This window comes from Pimephales promelas, chromosome 4, assembly GCF_988280905.1.
Source record: "Pimephales promelas chromosome 4, fPimPro1.hap1.1, whole genome shotgun sequence".
Taxonomy (NCBI): Eukaryota; Metazoa; Chordata; class Actinopteri; order Cypriniformes; family Leuciscidae; genus Pimephales; species Pimephales promelas.
In genome coordinates, this window is record NC_142772.1 from 21,662,674 (window position 1) to 21,679,379 (window position 16,706).

General features: G+C 36.8%; 1 protein-coding gene across 1 annotated transcript in view; it reads left to right on the forward strand.

Moving 5' to 3' along the window:
• Positions 1-15,557, forward strand: part of arb2a (ARB2 cotranscriptional regulator A) — a 204,520-nt gene extending 188,963 nt beyond the window's left edge. Inside the window, exon 11 of the mRNA XM_039661736.2 lies at positions 13,607-15,557. Within this exon, the coding sequence (XP_039517670.1) occupies positions 13,607-13,755 (149 nt within the window). The 3' untranslated portion in view covers positions 13,756-15,557. The remainder of the gene's footprint in view (positions 1-13,606) is intronic.
• Positions 15,558-16,706: the final 1,149 nt, after the last annotated feature.

Consider the following 16,706-nt stretch of genomic DNA (forward strand, 5'->3'; position numbering starts at 1 on the left):
ATGTTCATGGGTTTGATGTGAAAGACGTGTGTTCTGTGTGGGTGTTGTTAAGAAGGGGAATGTGGCAACTGCAACAACATGTTCTAGTTGTTTCCTCTTGTGCGTTAGACTGCAAAATCCTCTTTAAAAACAAGAATAGAATTTGATTTTGTTGAAATTGTCTTGCTTGTAGAGGTAGTTCAGTCGACTAGTCAAGTAGAGAGTTTGTTAGATTTTAGGATGGATGCATGATAATATCTGTACCATATCGGTTATCGGTTTATATGGGATATTTTGGAATATTTACCTTTACCTGTACCAGTTTATATTGATTTTTTTTTTTTTTATTATTTGTGCAGATTTTTACATTTACATTTCAATTACCTTTGCCAACATGCAACACCTGCTAAGGTAATACAAATAAATAATTAAATAAATAAATAAATAAATAAATAAATACATAAATACATAAATAAATAAATAAATAAATAAATAAATAAATAAATAAACCTGTTAACTGTCAGTGTCCCAGACACTTGGTTGACACACTTATGTTTTGCCTTTTTGCCATATGATATATTTTAGTAATCATCATAAATTATGTATCATTCAAAATCTTGAACACTCAAAATTTATCATATTAAGATACTTTTGAAATTAAACAGTGCCTTACCATGGAAACATTACTTTAAAACCTCGATTTTTGTAATACCGACTTCAAATATGGTCCAACTTGTTTTTTTTGTTTTTTTTAAATATAGATTTTATATAAAATAAAAATTAAACAAATTATTTAGCACATTTGCCTTACAGTAAACTTATACTTCTATTAGGGATACACCGATTTGAACATTTTGGCCGATATGATATCCGATAATTCTTTATATTTGAAAGTCGATAACCGATATATTGGCCGATAAATCTGAATCAAATGTATATAATTTTGAGAGCCTGATTACAAAAACAAAATTTTCACTATTAAAATCCATGTACCAAGCACATAATTATTGTATGAATAGCCTTTATGAGATACTCGTGCTGCTCATGTTGCACTTAACTGCTTTTTCCTTTTTTGATATGATTCCATTCATATTTCAAGCAATTCAAAACCATCTTGCGAAAAGTACACATCTCAACCATCTCAGCTAAAGGACATAATCCATTATTGATCGACCTTAATATATCGGCCAAATTTTCTTATCAGCCAATACCGATATGGTGGACGATATATTGTGCATTCATAATGTCTATAACGGTTTTACACTTTCATATTTAAGGGAATTTCAGATTAATGCTCAAAAAAAAAATAGGGTAAGAGGGTTACAGTTATCAGGTTAATATTCAATCTTCAGCAAATCTATTTTTCATACTATATTTTATATGTTCTGATGCCTAAATTTACCTGAAGCATGTATAATGTTTTGATGTTTTATTTGGACAAAATGCAGTGTGGCACTACAGCCAGAAAATCACCTTGTTTGTAGCATTAGCTATCTGTTAGACGGACTTCACACAAACCTGGTATGCTTTCAGTCGGGATAAAGGATTGATGCGTGTGGAGAAACGGTTTACTTCCCATATACTGCATGTTAACACATTTTCAACACATCGACCAGCACCTCAGTGAAATATTTCAATGATATCAATGAAATGAAGTTAAAATTCTAGTATTCACTCGCCACACACTCACAGTCACTCGCTCATATCCATGGCATCAGTACACATCATGTTGTCTTACACACACACACTCTCTGTCAGGGGTCATCCCCTGCTCATGCTGAGTGTGTGTGAACCCCATTAGCACATTCCCAGATAGTGGCCTGGGTACTCTTATCTCTCTCCACCCATTAATTACACTTTGTTCCCCTAAGTGATCTATTTCTGCTCCTCCCCGCCCCCGCGGCCCACTCCAGGACTATCTCCTACACCTCCACACAGCCACACAACACACACATACACACATGCACCAGATAAGAGTGCTAATGTGAGGCAAGCAAGGTCAGCCTGCCTTCCTCGCTGATGTGAAGTGTGGGTCCCGTGCATTAGCCGCTAGCCTGTCTGCCACCCGCTTTGCATGGGGCCGTTTTGAAGATGCCCCCGTAATTACAGATGACAGCGCAGCGAGAGGCTGATCGCACTCCTTTGCCTCCACTCGGGCTGGAGGAGACAGCCTTCTGAAAGCTCCACCTGGAAAGTATGTCATGGAGCACTCTTGCGATGCTAAACACATGTGAATGCTGTGTACTTAGTTCCGATGCAGCTTCAGATCACACTTCCAAGTCCACTGTGTTTGTGAGCGACACTAACTGCAGAAAATGCCAGATAGTCAGCGAGGGGTGTTTCTCCGACCGCTGACTGCAGCGCTACTAGACGTTTAAAGTGATGATACACAGGGCAACATTTTGAACAATGTTGCTGGGCAATCTTGCAGAGCGATTGTTGCTTGGGCACTAATATAAATATATATATATATAAATTGTGTGTGTGTTGGGCTGCCCCATCAAAGTTTGAATATCACCTGAATATCTTATGAAGTTTTTGGGGTTTTTTTTTGCCTTTGACTCACGAAGTGCATTAAGTGATTCTCCATTAGGCTGTTCTATAAAATATGAATTATGAAAAGCACAGACCTTGAATTGGGTTACAGCGTCCACCTTTAGTAAATTGAAAAGAAGAAAGTTTTTACTGAACAGAACTTGAGCCGATGTTGTGTACATGTATAAATATTTGCGAAATCAGTTCCCTCAATTATTGTCCTGCTGCGTTGTGTACTCGCTGCATTAGCCTGTGGTTTGATTTACACTCCGTTGCATCATCCCACATGCGCTCATACCTTTCCTCCTTGAAATATGTCCAGCACAAAAATCAATTTCGTGAATCAGTCTACAAACACACCCATTTCACAGACCTATCTCACTGTTAGCAGAAGCAAGAAGAAACCATTGTCTTCTTCAGTTTACACAGTGTTGGTATGGATGCTGTTGTGACTGCTGAACTCTCTTCAGTCCCTGACTCCTGCTGCTCCTTTAGTAAACACACTCTAACACTGTGTTCTTATTTATGTATTGATTCACCATTGATTTCCTCACACCCCTTCTCACTCTCACTTTCTCAGGCACTGTTATCAAGGTAGCACCTGTAGGGTTCATCTGTTACTTCAGCGGAGGTGTATAGTTATTGGGAAGTGAGGACATCTAGGTTGGAGAGAGTTACTCATCAAGTGTGAACATTATTAAGTAGGTCTTTGTGAGTCGAGACAATTGTATCTAACTGGGGTTTAACCCCTTGACTGTCACCCCCCTTTTTGAGAATGGGGGTTAAAATGCACTATTCACACTTAAATGCTTGTAATTCAAGAATGCTTTGGAATATGTACCCAAGTTTGGTCTTGTTTTAAAGAAAACACTAAGCAGATTATTGCTGAAGTGAAAACACTTCAAAAAATGAAAGTATGAAAAAGTTAATGGAAGTTTAAATTCAAAGTAAATCAAATATAGTTTACTGTATATTTTTTTATTTTTTTATAAAATATATATTTTACAAAATATTTTTTACTCTAAAATTACAAAGTCATAAATCTATCCAAGTTATGTTCCAAATTTGAAGTTGATATCACAAAAATTGAAGTTCCCATGAGATTTTGTTTAGGCGTAGTACCAAAAATAGCCACCGGGTGCCATTGAATTCCATTGAATTTAGTTGTATGCATTCTGCCTTAACAAATTAATACATTTCTGTCCAAATATCAATTTTGTCACAAAATTTGGAACCTCGAGACTCAGACGTTTCTGACAATGTGTGTTTTGTCAAGATTAGAAAAGGTTTTGATAATAAATTATGAAATATAATGATGCCCAAAAGGGGAGGAGCCTGATAAAATAACAACCGTTTCTATGGTAACGCAATGTTCAATTATAAAACGGTGTTCAGAGGATGAATTCTGAGTTTATAAGCTTTCAAATGATTCCTAATTTATGATAACTTCTAAAATATGAGATAAAAAAGGTGATACAAAAATATATTACATTTTAGAGGATAATATATATATATATATATATATATTTAGAGGATAATATTATACTATATTTTTTAATTTTTTTATAGAAAATACTAGATTATATGTTTTATTATGAACTTTTAGCATAAAAACAGAAGTTTCAATGATTAAAAGTGGGTGCATCGACTTTTTGTGACAAAGGTCAGACCTGTTATGTTGCAGATTTTTTTTAGGTGCACTCTTGTCATAAATTCATCACTTACTCTTCCTACATAATTTGTAACACAAAACAGGGGTAGAATATTTATTTAGAAGTCTTAGACCTTTCCAACAATATATAATTTGTCATAATTAGATAAAGGATATAATAGAAATATAGTGAAGTAAAGTTAGGAGTCAAGGTACCGGGACGGTGACAGTTAAGGGGTTAAACGTTTTTGTTTTTTTATAACAAATTAATACTTGTGTTTATCAGGGATGTATTACATTGATCTAAAGTGAGTGTAAAGACATTTTCTATTTTTTATAAATGCTGCTCTTTGAAACTTTATTTTCATCAAAGGATCCTGAAAAAAAGTATGGTTTTCACAAAAATATTAAGCAGCACAACTGTTTTCAGCATTGATAATAATAAGAAATGTGATTTCTGAAGGAAATGTGACACTAAAATGCTGCTGAAAATTCAGCTTTACCATTACAGGAATAGATTACATTTTAAAAAGTAAAATATGAAGCATTTACCTTGAATTGCAATGGCATTTTACAATATTGCTGATCAATAACGTCTTTCAAAAACATAAACATATCTTACCATCTCTAAACTTTTGAACGGCAGTGTGCTTAAAAGGTTCTATAAGCGCTACGTATTTGGAACCCCTAAAAGGTTCTATACAGAAACCTTTTTAAGGGTTCAATAACAAGAACACTTTAGGGTTAACTTTGTAACCAGGAAAAAGGTTCAATATGGAACCTTTTGGGTTCATTCATTATCATTTGTTTTGTCATTGCCGGATTAAATATTTCATATTACTGACAAACATCAAGGCCCTAAAATGTATTTATGAATGCATGTGAATGATCACAAAATTCAAGAAATGGGGGTTAGGAAATGTATATATTTATATCATTCTATGTAGTTAATCAATATCACATGAAGAATGCTATTTCAGTTTTTCTCCTCCCAAAATCAGCATGATTAAAATGTGATATTAAGTTGCTAAAACAGTTTAATCAACAATAATTTAATTACAACTACAAAAGGTTGCAGAATAATAAGTAATATATGAATGAATAATAGCCAAGAACCTTTAGCCAAAAGGGTTCTTTCTTGTCATTATAGAACTTTTTTTAGCATAAAAGGTTCTTTGGAGATGAGTAAAGAACCATATGCTTCATATATAGAAACATATGCTTCATATATTGAACCCCAATGAACCCTTTTTTTTTAAGACTAGTGTCATTGTATTGGTCTTTTGGTTTAGGCAAATCTCAAATAATGGTCCCAAATCCTGCTCCATTGTGTCTAATAATATACATTTCTCTGCAAGTTTGTTACATCTGTTTTGCACAGTCTAGAGAGAAAAGCACTGGATTGTTGAAGGTAAGAGGTTAATTTTGTAAGGATTGCCATTACTTGCTTCTCTCATTTTATCTTGATTTGTAGCATCTGTCTTTGTATCCTTTATCTAAATAGAGACCAAAGCTGCATCCTGTTGGGCTTTTAATGTATTATGTTGCACATACTCTGTCCATATTCTCAAATGTGTGAGAGAGATAAAATAAATAAATTGACCAAAGAGATGTGTCAAACGATGCACATGCAGTAATTTCAGGGGAAATGTGCGGTCACCATCGCAAAATGTCCCCATGTATTGAATCCAAATACATTGACGGTTTTTGGAGGGCTTTTGTCTGCAGTGCCAATTTCATCAAACAGTTTCTAACACCTCTCATCTCTGTATGTGCAATTTTGCAAGTGATGTGCTGTGTTATTGTACACTCTTGACACGCTGTCTTGTGCTGGTGCTAAAGCCTGTGTGAATTAACCCTCTGTGTACCTGCACAGTGTGGATCACAGATCCTCATTAATCCTCAGTTCATTTGCAACAGCTCTTATTCCACCCTCTCTCGCTCTCCTTTTTGTGAAATCAAACGCTCATTCAGCCATTCAGTCATTCTTTTGAAACAGTTAGGTGATAGACCTTAGAATTTGGATTATTTTGTGATTACATTTTTGCCCATACAGAATATTGACTATGTGTGCATACAGTATATAACTAATAAAATGCACAATGGATCTAAAAATTGTTTATTTATTTTATTTCAAAATAAGTATTTACCCCCAATGAAATACATCACCCTTTCTTGAAGAAAAAAAAACAAACAAAAATCTTAATAGTTTGATTCAAAATGAAGTATGTTTTATCATGTGCAACAATAACTCTTGATTTATTTCACATTATATTTTTAATTTAGTATTTTTTCAGTAAAAAATATTGTATTTTTTTACAAACATGTAGTATGTTCATTTACGGTGTAAATGTTTTCATGTACAAATGACTTGAAATTGTTTTTAACCTTGCATTATTACTTTAAGCATGCGTGATACCCTCAATAAATGTGTAGCGAACACATTAGTTATTTATTGGTTTTATCTTAACCGTAAGGCTTCGGTCACTCTTCCACAGACCACTTAATGAATATTCTAGTACTGTAATGATGAACAACTGGGGCTTAGGAATTGTTTGCACTCTGAATCTCTCCGTCATTCTTGTTTATTTTTCGTTTTCCCCTCTGGAGTCGGCTCTGACATCTGCAGGCATTTTTATCAGCGGCTAACTTAATTATGCTACTGTGGACCTAGGCTATTTGACTTGCTAACAAATTAGCCCTCAAATTAGCCTTGCTATCTGTGTTTCTGCTCCGCCTGTCAGGGATATGGTTTGTCATTTCTGAATTCCTCAGTGATTCTTGATTTGCTTTATTACAGGCTATTTCACAGAGGAGCAAACAGAGTGGGCACAGTCAGGCTGGATAATGAAGCGCTAGTCTTCTTGCAGAGTGCTAGCCTGGGCTAATGACTAGCTTTAGTCAGACTGGTAAAACCAATTCAGACACCCAAGCGCCATCATTAGATTTTCTCTCCTGAATACTGCAACAGAATAAACCACTGCCAATAGTTCTGGGTGCCTTTGGTGGGTACAGTAACCTGCGGTATGATTTGACTTAGCATCCCCCAGAGTCTCAAACACTTGCAATACACATCCCACACTGGCCCCTGCTCTCCGGTTATCTCGTAAAGACTCCATTCCAGCTCTATAAAACCTGCCGTCTTTATTGCAGCTAAGTCAAGGCGCCCACTCTCTCAAATAAAAAAAAATAAAATAAAAAAGAAACTTCACCGCTGCAAGGGAGGAGCAGCTCAGGGACACACACTGGAAATGTGTTCTGGAGCTCATTCTCTTGTAGCCTTTCCTCCTTTCCAAACTTGAATAATCTGAAAAGAGTGGAATGAAACTGCATTTGTCTCTCTCCCTTCATTCACTCACTCACTCTTTACCCCTTTCTCGTTTTGTTTCCAACTTTATAAGTGAATTGTAGGCTCTCTCAGCAGGCCCTGAAGCCACACGTTCGCTTTCTCATTTATGGATGTGTAATGAGTTCTGCCTCTGTTTGCTCTTACAACAATAACAAGTAAAGTAATTAAAAGAGGCAGAGGAGAGGGAGGGGGGAACCCAACGCAACTCAGGTCCTGCGTTCGGCCAATTGACAGAGAGACTTTGTGATGAAATCGTAGGTGTGCATGCATATTTTTTTCCCTTTTCTATTTGCAATTTGAAGTGTTTTTTTTTTTTTTTTTTCAAATGCATTAATTTAATTAGATATAATGCAAACAAAGCACGCTCTAGTTGCAACGGTAATATCCGCTCCTGCCACCTAATGTGAAGAGGGATGAGCCGTGTTCTCGGAGGGCAGTGGGTTTATGCGTCGGGGGAGTGACGGATGGGGGGTTGGCTATAGAGTATATTTAGATTTAATTAGTTGTGTCACGAATCGTAGCATCTCCATCACAGAGATCCGCGTTAACACGCCGTGCTAGAACGTTGACACCTGTTCTGGCCTCGTTTGTCCTCAAGCCGACTCTCTCAGATCGCCTCTCAGATGTTCAGGCATGCATGGCGAAACCGCCAAACCGCTAGAGCATAGAGCAAACAAATATCAGAGAGCGTTAGGACTGGAAATCTAACCCCTGTGCCAACAGGGACACAGATAGCAAATAGGCTCTGCAGCCTCGTGCAAAGTATAGTTTCCCCCTGCTAGTGTTACTCTGGCTAGTTCATTCGAGTTTGGAGGAAAAGTATAAGCACACTGTGTGTCGAAAAATTCAAGGATATATTTGTGCTGATGTGCAATGTATACACTACCAGTCAAAAGTCTTGGAACGGTATGATTTTGTAATGTTTTAAAAGAAGTCTCTTCTGCTCACCAAGGCTGCATTTATTTCATAAAAAAATACAACAACAAAAACAGTAATATTGTTAAATATTATGACAACTGTTTTAATATGTTTTAACATGTATTTAATGTTTTGATGGCAAAGCTGAATTTTTGCATCATTACTCCAGGCTTCAGTGTCACATTATCCTTCAGAAATCATTATAATATTTGGATTTTTTTTCCAGGACTCTGATGAACAGAAAGTTCAAAAGAACAGTATTTATTTGAAATATAATCTTTAACATTATACATGTCTTTACTGTAACTTTTGATCAATTTAATTCATCCTTAATGAATAGTTTCTTTTATTTCTTTCCCCCCCCCAAAAAATAAAATATAAATTATTACAGACCCCAATTTTCTCTTTCAGATAAATACTGTTCTTTTGAACGTTCTATTCGTCAAAGAATCCTGAAATAAAACTCTAAATAACTCTTTTCAACATTGATAATAATGAGAAATGTTGAAGACTGGAGTAATGATGCTGAAAGTTCAGCTTTGATCACAGCAATAAATTACACTTTACTATATATCACATAGAAAACAGCTGTTTTAAATCATAATAATATGTCGAAATATTATTGTTGTTTTTTATTATTTATATTAATCAAATAAATGAAGCCTTGGTGAGCAGAAGAGACTTATTTTAAAAACATAAAAAATCTTACCGATCCATAACTTTTGACTGTTACTGTAAAAGGAAGACATTTACACATGCACACACACACACACAAAAAAAACATAAAGCTAGCATAACTGCAAACAATCACACTAAAACAATTAGAGGAGGAATATTTTTATGACTGGAATATCAGATACTGTAATTTTGTGTAATTACAACACGTAAAAAACAATTTTGACAAATATATAGAATATGCCAGTAGTGCTCAATCAATTAGGATGCGCATTTGAATGCCACGCTACAGACAGAGACCAATTACAATCAGCACACTTTGATACTTTTTGCTCTCTCCGAGTGTTACTCGCGGCGGTGCTTTGACTGCTCATTCACTCGAGCATCGTTCACTCATGAGCATTTTACCATCACACACGATTACCATTTGTAACGCTTTTGGTGAAGAGAGAAAAAGGAATTGCCGATAGCTAAAGTCTGTCTTCCTTGATTTATTGTTGACATGAATGTTGAAAGAGTGCTTGTGTTTGTGTGTGTATAAAGGAGAGAGAGAGAGAGAGAGAGAGAGAGACAGACAGAGAGAGAGAGTGTGTGTGTGGTTGTCACCGGGACACTGTTTCAAACACTATTTGTCACAGTGAGATCAAAGAACTACTAAATTATCCTCAAAGGTATCCAGCTGAATCATGGAATGGTTCATTATAAAGATTTGGATCTGCATCTGGAAGACGTCTTAATGGGGTAGTGAAATATGAAGCTTCATTATTACAAATACAGTGGCCAAATGGAGTCGTATGAAGTAACGCTGATAACAGTGGCCTGGTGTGAGTGCCGGTGCGTTTGTGCTCATACTGTGAGGTGCATTGTTAAAGATGAGGATATCAAAACATTGTGTGTGAGCACTTTTTGTAGGCATGAGTATGTTGTGAGGTGTCAGGGTCGTGTGGATGACAGCCTGCCTGCTGGTGAGTTTTCGAAAGGTGCAACTCTTTCTCTAATTGCACAATTAAACATGTAAAACTCATAATTATGATACTCACAGAAAGCACAGTAGTTTGTACATGTCATATTCTAAAATTTCAGCTTTAAGAATTTGGGTGTTACTGAATTTTCAGGTTTAGTATTTATTGTGTGTGTGTGTGTGTGTGTCCTGGTAAACCCTACATTATGTGGACAAAATGTCCCCACAAAGATGGCAATTTTCAAAATCCTTGTCTTTGAAGGGATATTTTTTTTTTTTGGTCTCCATGATGAAACCAGCCTATAAATCATACTGTGATGACGTTTTTTTGAATATGTAAAAATGCAGAAAGTTTTCTGTAATGAGGATGGTTTAGGGGTAGGGTTAGTATTAGGGGATAGAATATACAGTTTGTACAGTATTCCATTATGTCAATGGAGAGTCCCCCGAAAAAACATGAAAACACAAAGTGTATATATATATATATATATATATATATATATATATATATATATATATATAATAAAATTTGGAAAAGATTATTATTAAAATGTTATAATAGGATATATGATTAAAGCTTTTTATGTAATTAAGTAAAAGTTCATTTTATTTATTGCCGTAATTTCCATGTATTGTAATTGCAGCGTAAAAGTTGTCATTGCTTTAATAGTCTTTTTTCCCGAATGCATGTTAATGGATTTTTAATAGTAGCATGCCTTTATTTGTAAGACATGAAAGGAATTATAAGCCCTATCCATCTTACGTTCAAGAACAGAAAATCTCCCAGACGAGCTTAAGAAAGAAAAAGAAGAAAACTAAAGGAAAACCAGAACAAGAGACTTTTCCTACTTCTATGCGGTAGACATTGCTCTCTTTATTGAAAGATGACATTTAATCAATGGCCATCTCTTTAAATGGCATTCATTTAATTTGTGGGCTAGCCAGGCACGGCTGTCCTCTTCCCCATTCTTTGTGTGTCTGTGCGAGCGGATGACGTAACCGTGACACGCCGCGGCACACATACACTATTGATTACACTCAACACATCTTGGCAATTAAGAGATGGCAAGGTAGAGTAATAAAGGGTCATTAGTGAGGCATGCTTGTGAACCCTCATCAAAGGTGATGTCGCCGGCAGGGGCGGAGCTCCCGCAGGGTCGCCACGGGGGCTCGTTGCATTTGCATATCTGCTCGGAGACGCACTGTGGCTGACCCCGTGGCTGGGATCAGTATGAGTCGCTCTCGTCGATCAGGGGTTCATCACAGGTTCAAGGTAACAAAAAGTGAACCCTTCGTCTTTAATTGGTCCTGGAATAGAAAAAGAAAAAAACAAAGAAGGAGAGACAAATAAAAGGTTAGTTGGGAAAGGTGAGGGAGCCTGGAGTGGAGGGAAAGTAAAGGCTGTGTGCTCCAAATTGGGTATGAATTATAAATAAGAGCAGTGGAGGCAATGTCTTCTCCTCTAGAGTGGTGTTGTGCCAGGACCTACACCACTAAAGAGATTGTTTGGGCAGCAGGTATCGACTCGCTGATCGTCAGCTTGGTAAACTTGACCTGAGGCACTGATCATTGGCCGAGCTAGAAAGACTCAACGTTCTGATACACACACACACACATACCTCTTTCCCATCTCACCACAGCTATCTTCATCAATACTTCCCAGACTAGGGTCAATGTAATAAACATGGAGGTCAATATCATGGCCATCTGAGTACACTTTTTGGCATGGGCCTTAAAGTTGGTCTTTAATTGGATCCCTCCGGGCAAGTTCATGCACCAGTTGCAATGTGGAGGGAAAAGAATGAAAAATCGTGATTGAGGAGGGGAAAGCACATCAGTTTGATCCTCTTTGTTCCACAGAAACTGACGCAGACATATATCAAGGCAGTCGCAATCTTAATTGATCAAAATGGAATTAATCTAGCCGAAGTTCTATCCATGCTTTCTCACAAATAGCACAATAAATAAACAGACTAAATGTACTTCTTTCGGTGCTTTCGCCCCGCCAGACGCTATACCTGTCTGAAAGTGCTGCATTATGAGGACTGTGAAAGGCTCTTGCGGGACTTTGAAAGGTCTGATGAGGACTTAAGGTGTTCATGTCACTTCACCTGGATCCAATGACCCAAACATGGGAATTCTTTAACCCGCTGCCACTGCGGGAAAACTGAGCCGTTTTGTGGATTAACTGATAGGTGTATCAAACTCAAGAGAGAGAAAATGTAATCTTCCATGGATAGTAGCCATTACATCCATTGTCTCTAAGTGCACAGTATCTTAATAGATGGAAACCGTTGTTTCGGTACACATAGCACATGACACCGAGTCCAAAGATTTTGCTTGGCAACAGACGCACTAAAATATTTAGAGTATGAATGGTCCTCACATATCTTTCATAATCTAAGTGCCCTAGAGACCTCAGTAGGAAGTGTTAAAGGTTTACCTCGGCCAAAAATGCTGTCATCAATTACTCACCCTTATGTCTTCCAAACCTTATGCAGAACATAGAAGATGTTTCAAAAATGTCTTATTGTCCATACACTATCAGGAAAAGGTGTACACAAATTGCACCTTTGGGGGTACAACAGCTTGTCACTGAGGCAGACCTTTAAAATGACAACTTTTTGACCCCTAAAAGGTTCTTAGTAAGGGTACTACTCTGACCCCTTTTCCACCAAAAAAAAAAAACTGGTTCGGAACTGGTGATGGTTCAAAGTTGGTTCGGAGTTGGTTCAACTTGCGAACCTTTCCAGAACCTGTTTGTTTTTCCACTGACTAGAGCGCCCAGGGAATGACGTTGTTACGTAAGTGTGTATACGTCTTAGCTAGAAACGCTTGCAAGTACAACATTACTTTGGGATTATCTCTAACTTGTGAACCAAGAAGGCTTTAAAAACAATTGAAATATCTAAGTCTTTCAATCTTTTCGTTTGATATGTAATCTTTTCTGATTATTTGTGTACCCCTGTCTTGTGTCTTTTTTTATTTCCATTTATTTGTTCTATATTATGACTGTTTTCTTCTTTGCTTATAATGTTTTAAATCAAAAAAATTTAAAAAAAGAAACGTTTGCACCAACTTCAAGCATAACAATTACAAAGGCAGACTCCACCTTGTTTCTGCAACTGTTTCTCCTGGCTTTGCGATCCTATATTATGGTCAGAAAAGATGTTTAGAACACATCTAAACCTGCCCCAGCCCCCGGCGTAAGCGTGACGTGGTAAAAGAACGGTTCTAGTCCAGCAAAGATTTGGTGCCACTTTGGAACCAGTTCTCCTGGCCGAGAACCGGTTCTTTGGCTGTCGAAACACAAAGAACTGGTTCGCGCACAGGCACCGGCTCCGAACCAGCTCTCAAAATGCTTTATTGGAAAAGGGGTATCTAAGCTCCTTTTTTGCAATTTGTTTCTGACAGTGTACAAAGTAGGGTTAGGTTTAGATTCCAGAACGTCTTCTTTTGTGTGAATATCTTTACTGTGATTATAAACATTGTTATCTATGTGTTTTTCACATCCACCCTGCCGTTCTGTGCTTTGCAGGAACCGAGAAGCACGAGTTAACATCATGGAAGAGCTTCCAGTCCATCTTCAAGTTCTTTAGCAATGCTCTCAAGGACCAAGAGGATGATTCCTCCTCCAGCCCGGTCACCACACGCAGCTCCCACCGTATAAAACACGACGACTTATAGAGGGCTCACAGATCCCACAGCCCAGCTTTGTCAACCTCTTAGTTGCTTTTCTCCTCTGTTCTTTTATGAAAGATATTCCTCCTTGAAGTCCTCCTCCCAGTGTATTGTAACTCTGAGGAGCGCAGGGTCAGCATGTATACATCAGAATAGCGTTTTGCGTTACTTCTGGATGAGTGCAACTGTCAAAGCAATATGGCTTCACTGCTTGTGCCTCCTGTGGGCCGCTGTGTGGATTTGGTGGTGGCCCATCGGTGGCCAGATTAAGGCTGACAGGCGGCGCCGCACACCGCCTCTTGATGCACCTCTAATTATCCTGACATTGTCCTGAACTGAGCTAATGCCTGGGAAGCACCTGCACACACACACATTTCTGGCAGGTCCTAGTGCCTGCCTGCAAAGTCTTTGTATTGATTTCCCCCCACATTGTTTCTTTTTGACCGGGATCTTTCTTGCTTTTAAAATACTGGAGCGCTTAGGAATTTTGTATATCAGATGCTAAAGGCTTACGGGTTGTTTGTTCCATACATATAACTTTAACTGGGAAAAAGCAACTTGCCGACTCACCCATCCATTCAATGGCTATCTTGAGACTAGATTAAGAATGAACACAATGAAGTAAGCCATTGACAGCATGACAGATTTAAAGAATCCTCCTCTGTTTTTAAATCCCTTAAAACCTTATGCGAGCATGAGTTTTAGGAATATCTCCCATTAACGGAGCCGACTTGTCAGTCTGGGAATATCTTATGCGCCAGGATCAGGGAGATTTAATGTTTTCCAAAGTACAAAAGCCATTCCTTGAGGTATTTGCCAATTTAACCTGCCCTTTTTTTGCTGAGTCAATGACTATTCGGACTGTTTTAACACCTCACTGTCATCCTCTGCTAAATACTTGATGTTACTGTCTCAGCCAAGACAAGAAACATTGTCTCCTGGACAATGTGGTATTAGCAGAGGCTTAAAGATATGTCGCTCAGGCATGTCAACAGATCACTCTGCTTTAGCTTGAAAATGAATCTCTCAGTAAGGCCTCTGGTCTCATCATTTTTAAAACTAGAATTTGTAATTGGTTATTTGGATTTCTCAAGTTATAAGCATTGTAAATAGTGCTTTATGCATATTTCATATATTATTTTTATCCAAAATAGAGATGTAACTACAATGGAAGAAATGCAAGACCCCAGATGCTTTCATGTTTTGAAACTATTTTTACAATGAATTCAACTTTTAATATACCTGCAAATATTCATTAGATGCCACTGATCAACTGCAAGTTGCTTATACTGTTTCGTTAAAATTGCTTTATCCCAATATTGTTGCCTTAGGAAAACACACACAAATTTTATCTTTTACTCTTTTTTTTTTTTTTCAAGCGTAGACTGACAAGCCATATGTGAATGTCACTCTCGCGCTAAGTGCAGCCTTAAACCAAATCGAAAACCTAATTGGTTTGCAAATTAGGACTCATTTTAAACAATAATATTTTAATCGACGAGATTCTATGTTTTTTAAAAAGCATTTTAATCACTCTGAAGAATTGTGTTGTTTGTTCCACAAGTGTAATTGTTTTAAATTGTAGGCTATAAATAAGTTTGATTAGCTTTCGATGGGAATGCATTCAATGAAAACATGATGTTACTTTAACTTCACTTTTCATAAATCGTTCAAATATGTTAGTCTTTCGTCTTTTAATTGATGGCAGTTGTGTGCCCTGATTACTCGTTCACTTCATTTCCATATAATTTGAGTGTAATAAGGATCTTCATACTTTCTGTAATTAAATAAAATTCTTTATAAAAAAATTGCGTAACGATATTTGATTTTAATTGTTGCAATAAGTGTCTTGTTTTTTATCTATTTATCTGTACTTAATAAAACATGTAAAATAACATGCACCTTTGCGAGCCGCTTGATAGACATATCTCACCTTGCACTTAAAGACACCGATGCACAGGGTACTCTTATTTACAACGTAATGATCGTAAAGGCATCACTTTCAACCCAAGAAGTTGTCGGGTTAAAGTTCAACCTGACGGGGGAAAGATCCTCGGAGCCCGATAAAGCCTGTTGCTCCAGCGGCTCTCCTCTCAGCTCTGTTCCCAGGGAAGGTGAGCCTGCTCGGAGAATGACTCGCTCTTCTCACGTATCAGCGGTGGAACTCTATCACGAAAGTTGATATCTGTGTCTAGATCGAGCCGAGCCCTTTACAATGAGACCAATGTTAACCAAAATAAGTGTCAGTCAAAGACAGAGAAGTATCGGATGAAGCCATGTCTATAGCACCTATTTTTTTTTTTTTTTATTATTTCAACTGCTTTTTTTAGACCTTAACTCGTGAAACCCGCGGAAATTAAATCCCAAGAGATTAACGAAAATTAAGGATGAAAATGAGCTAGGAGAAAATCATTAGAAAATTAAATTCGCGGTTCGTTTCAAAGAAATTAGATGAATAATATATATATATATATATATATATATATATTGCTGTATAGAAATGTTGTTCAAGACTATTAAAGTGGTGTAACTATAAATAGCCTAACTTTTCATGTACTTTTTCCAAATGTAAACAAAACAAAAAAGTGATATATATGGCTTTTGTCCACTTTATTTTATAGTTTTCTTAACAAAATGTCTTATTGCATGTTTTGTTGCTTCACATTGACTTTGGGTAAAAAGTTTTCACATCATAATAATTTAAAAACAAAATGTTAAGTTTTTTGTAAGGAATAATGAAGTTAACATTTATTTTGTAACTAGCTTTTTGAAGCAATTTTACTACAATTAGGACAGTTGTATCAAATAAACTTCTCCCCACAAAAAGTCTTGTAATTCAGAAATAAATATACAGAAGTGTTTTCAAGTCATATGCTGAATGAATATATTTTTTAACTGGCATTTTTGAGTAATTTAAGCGACGCGCCATTTTGGCTATACAATAGTTGCATAGTAAT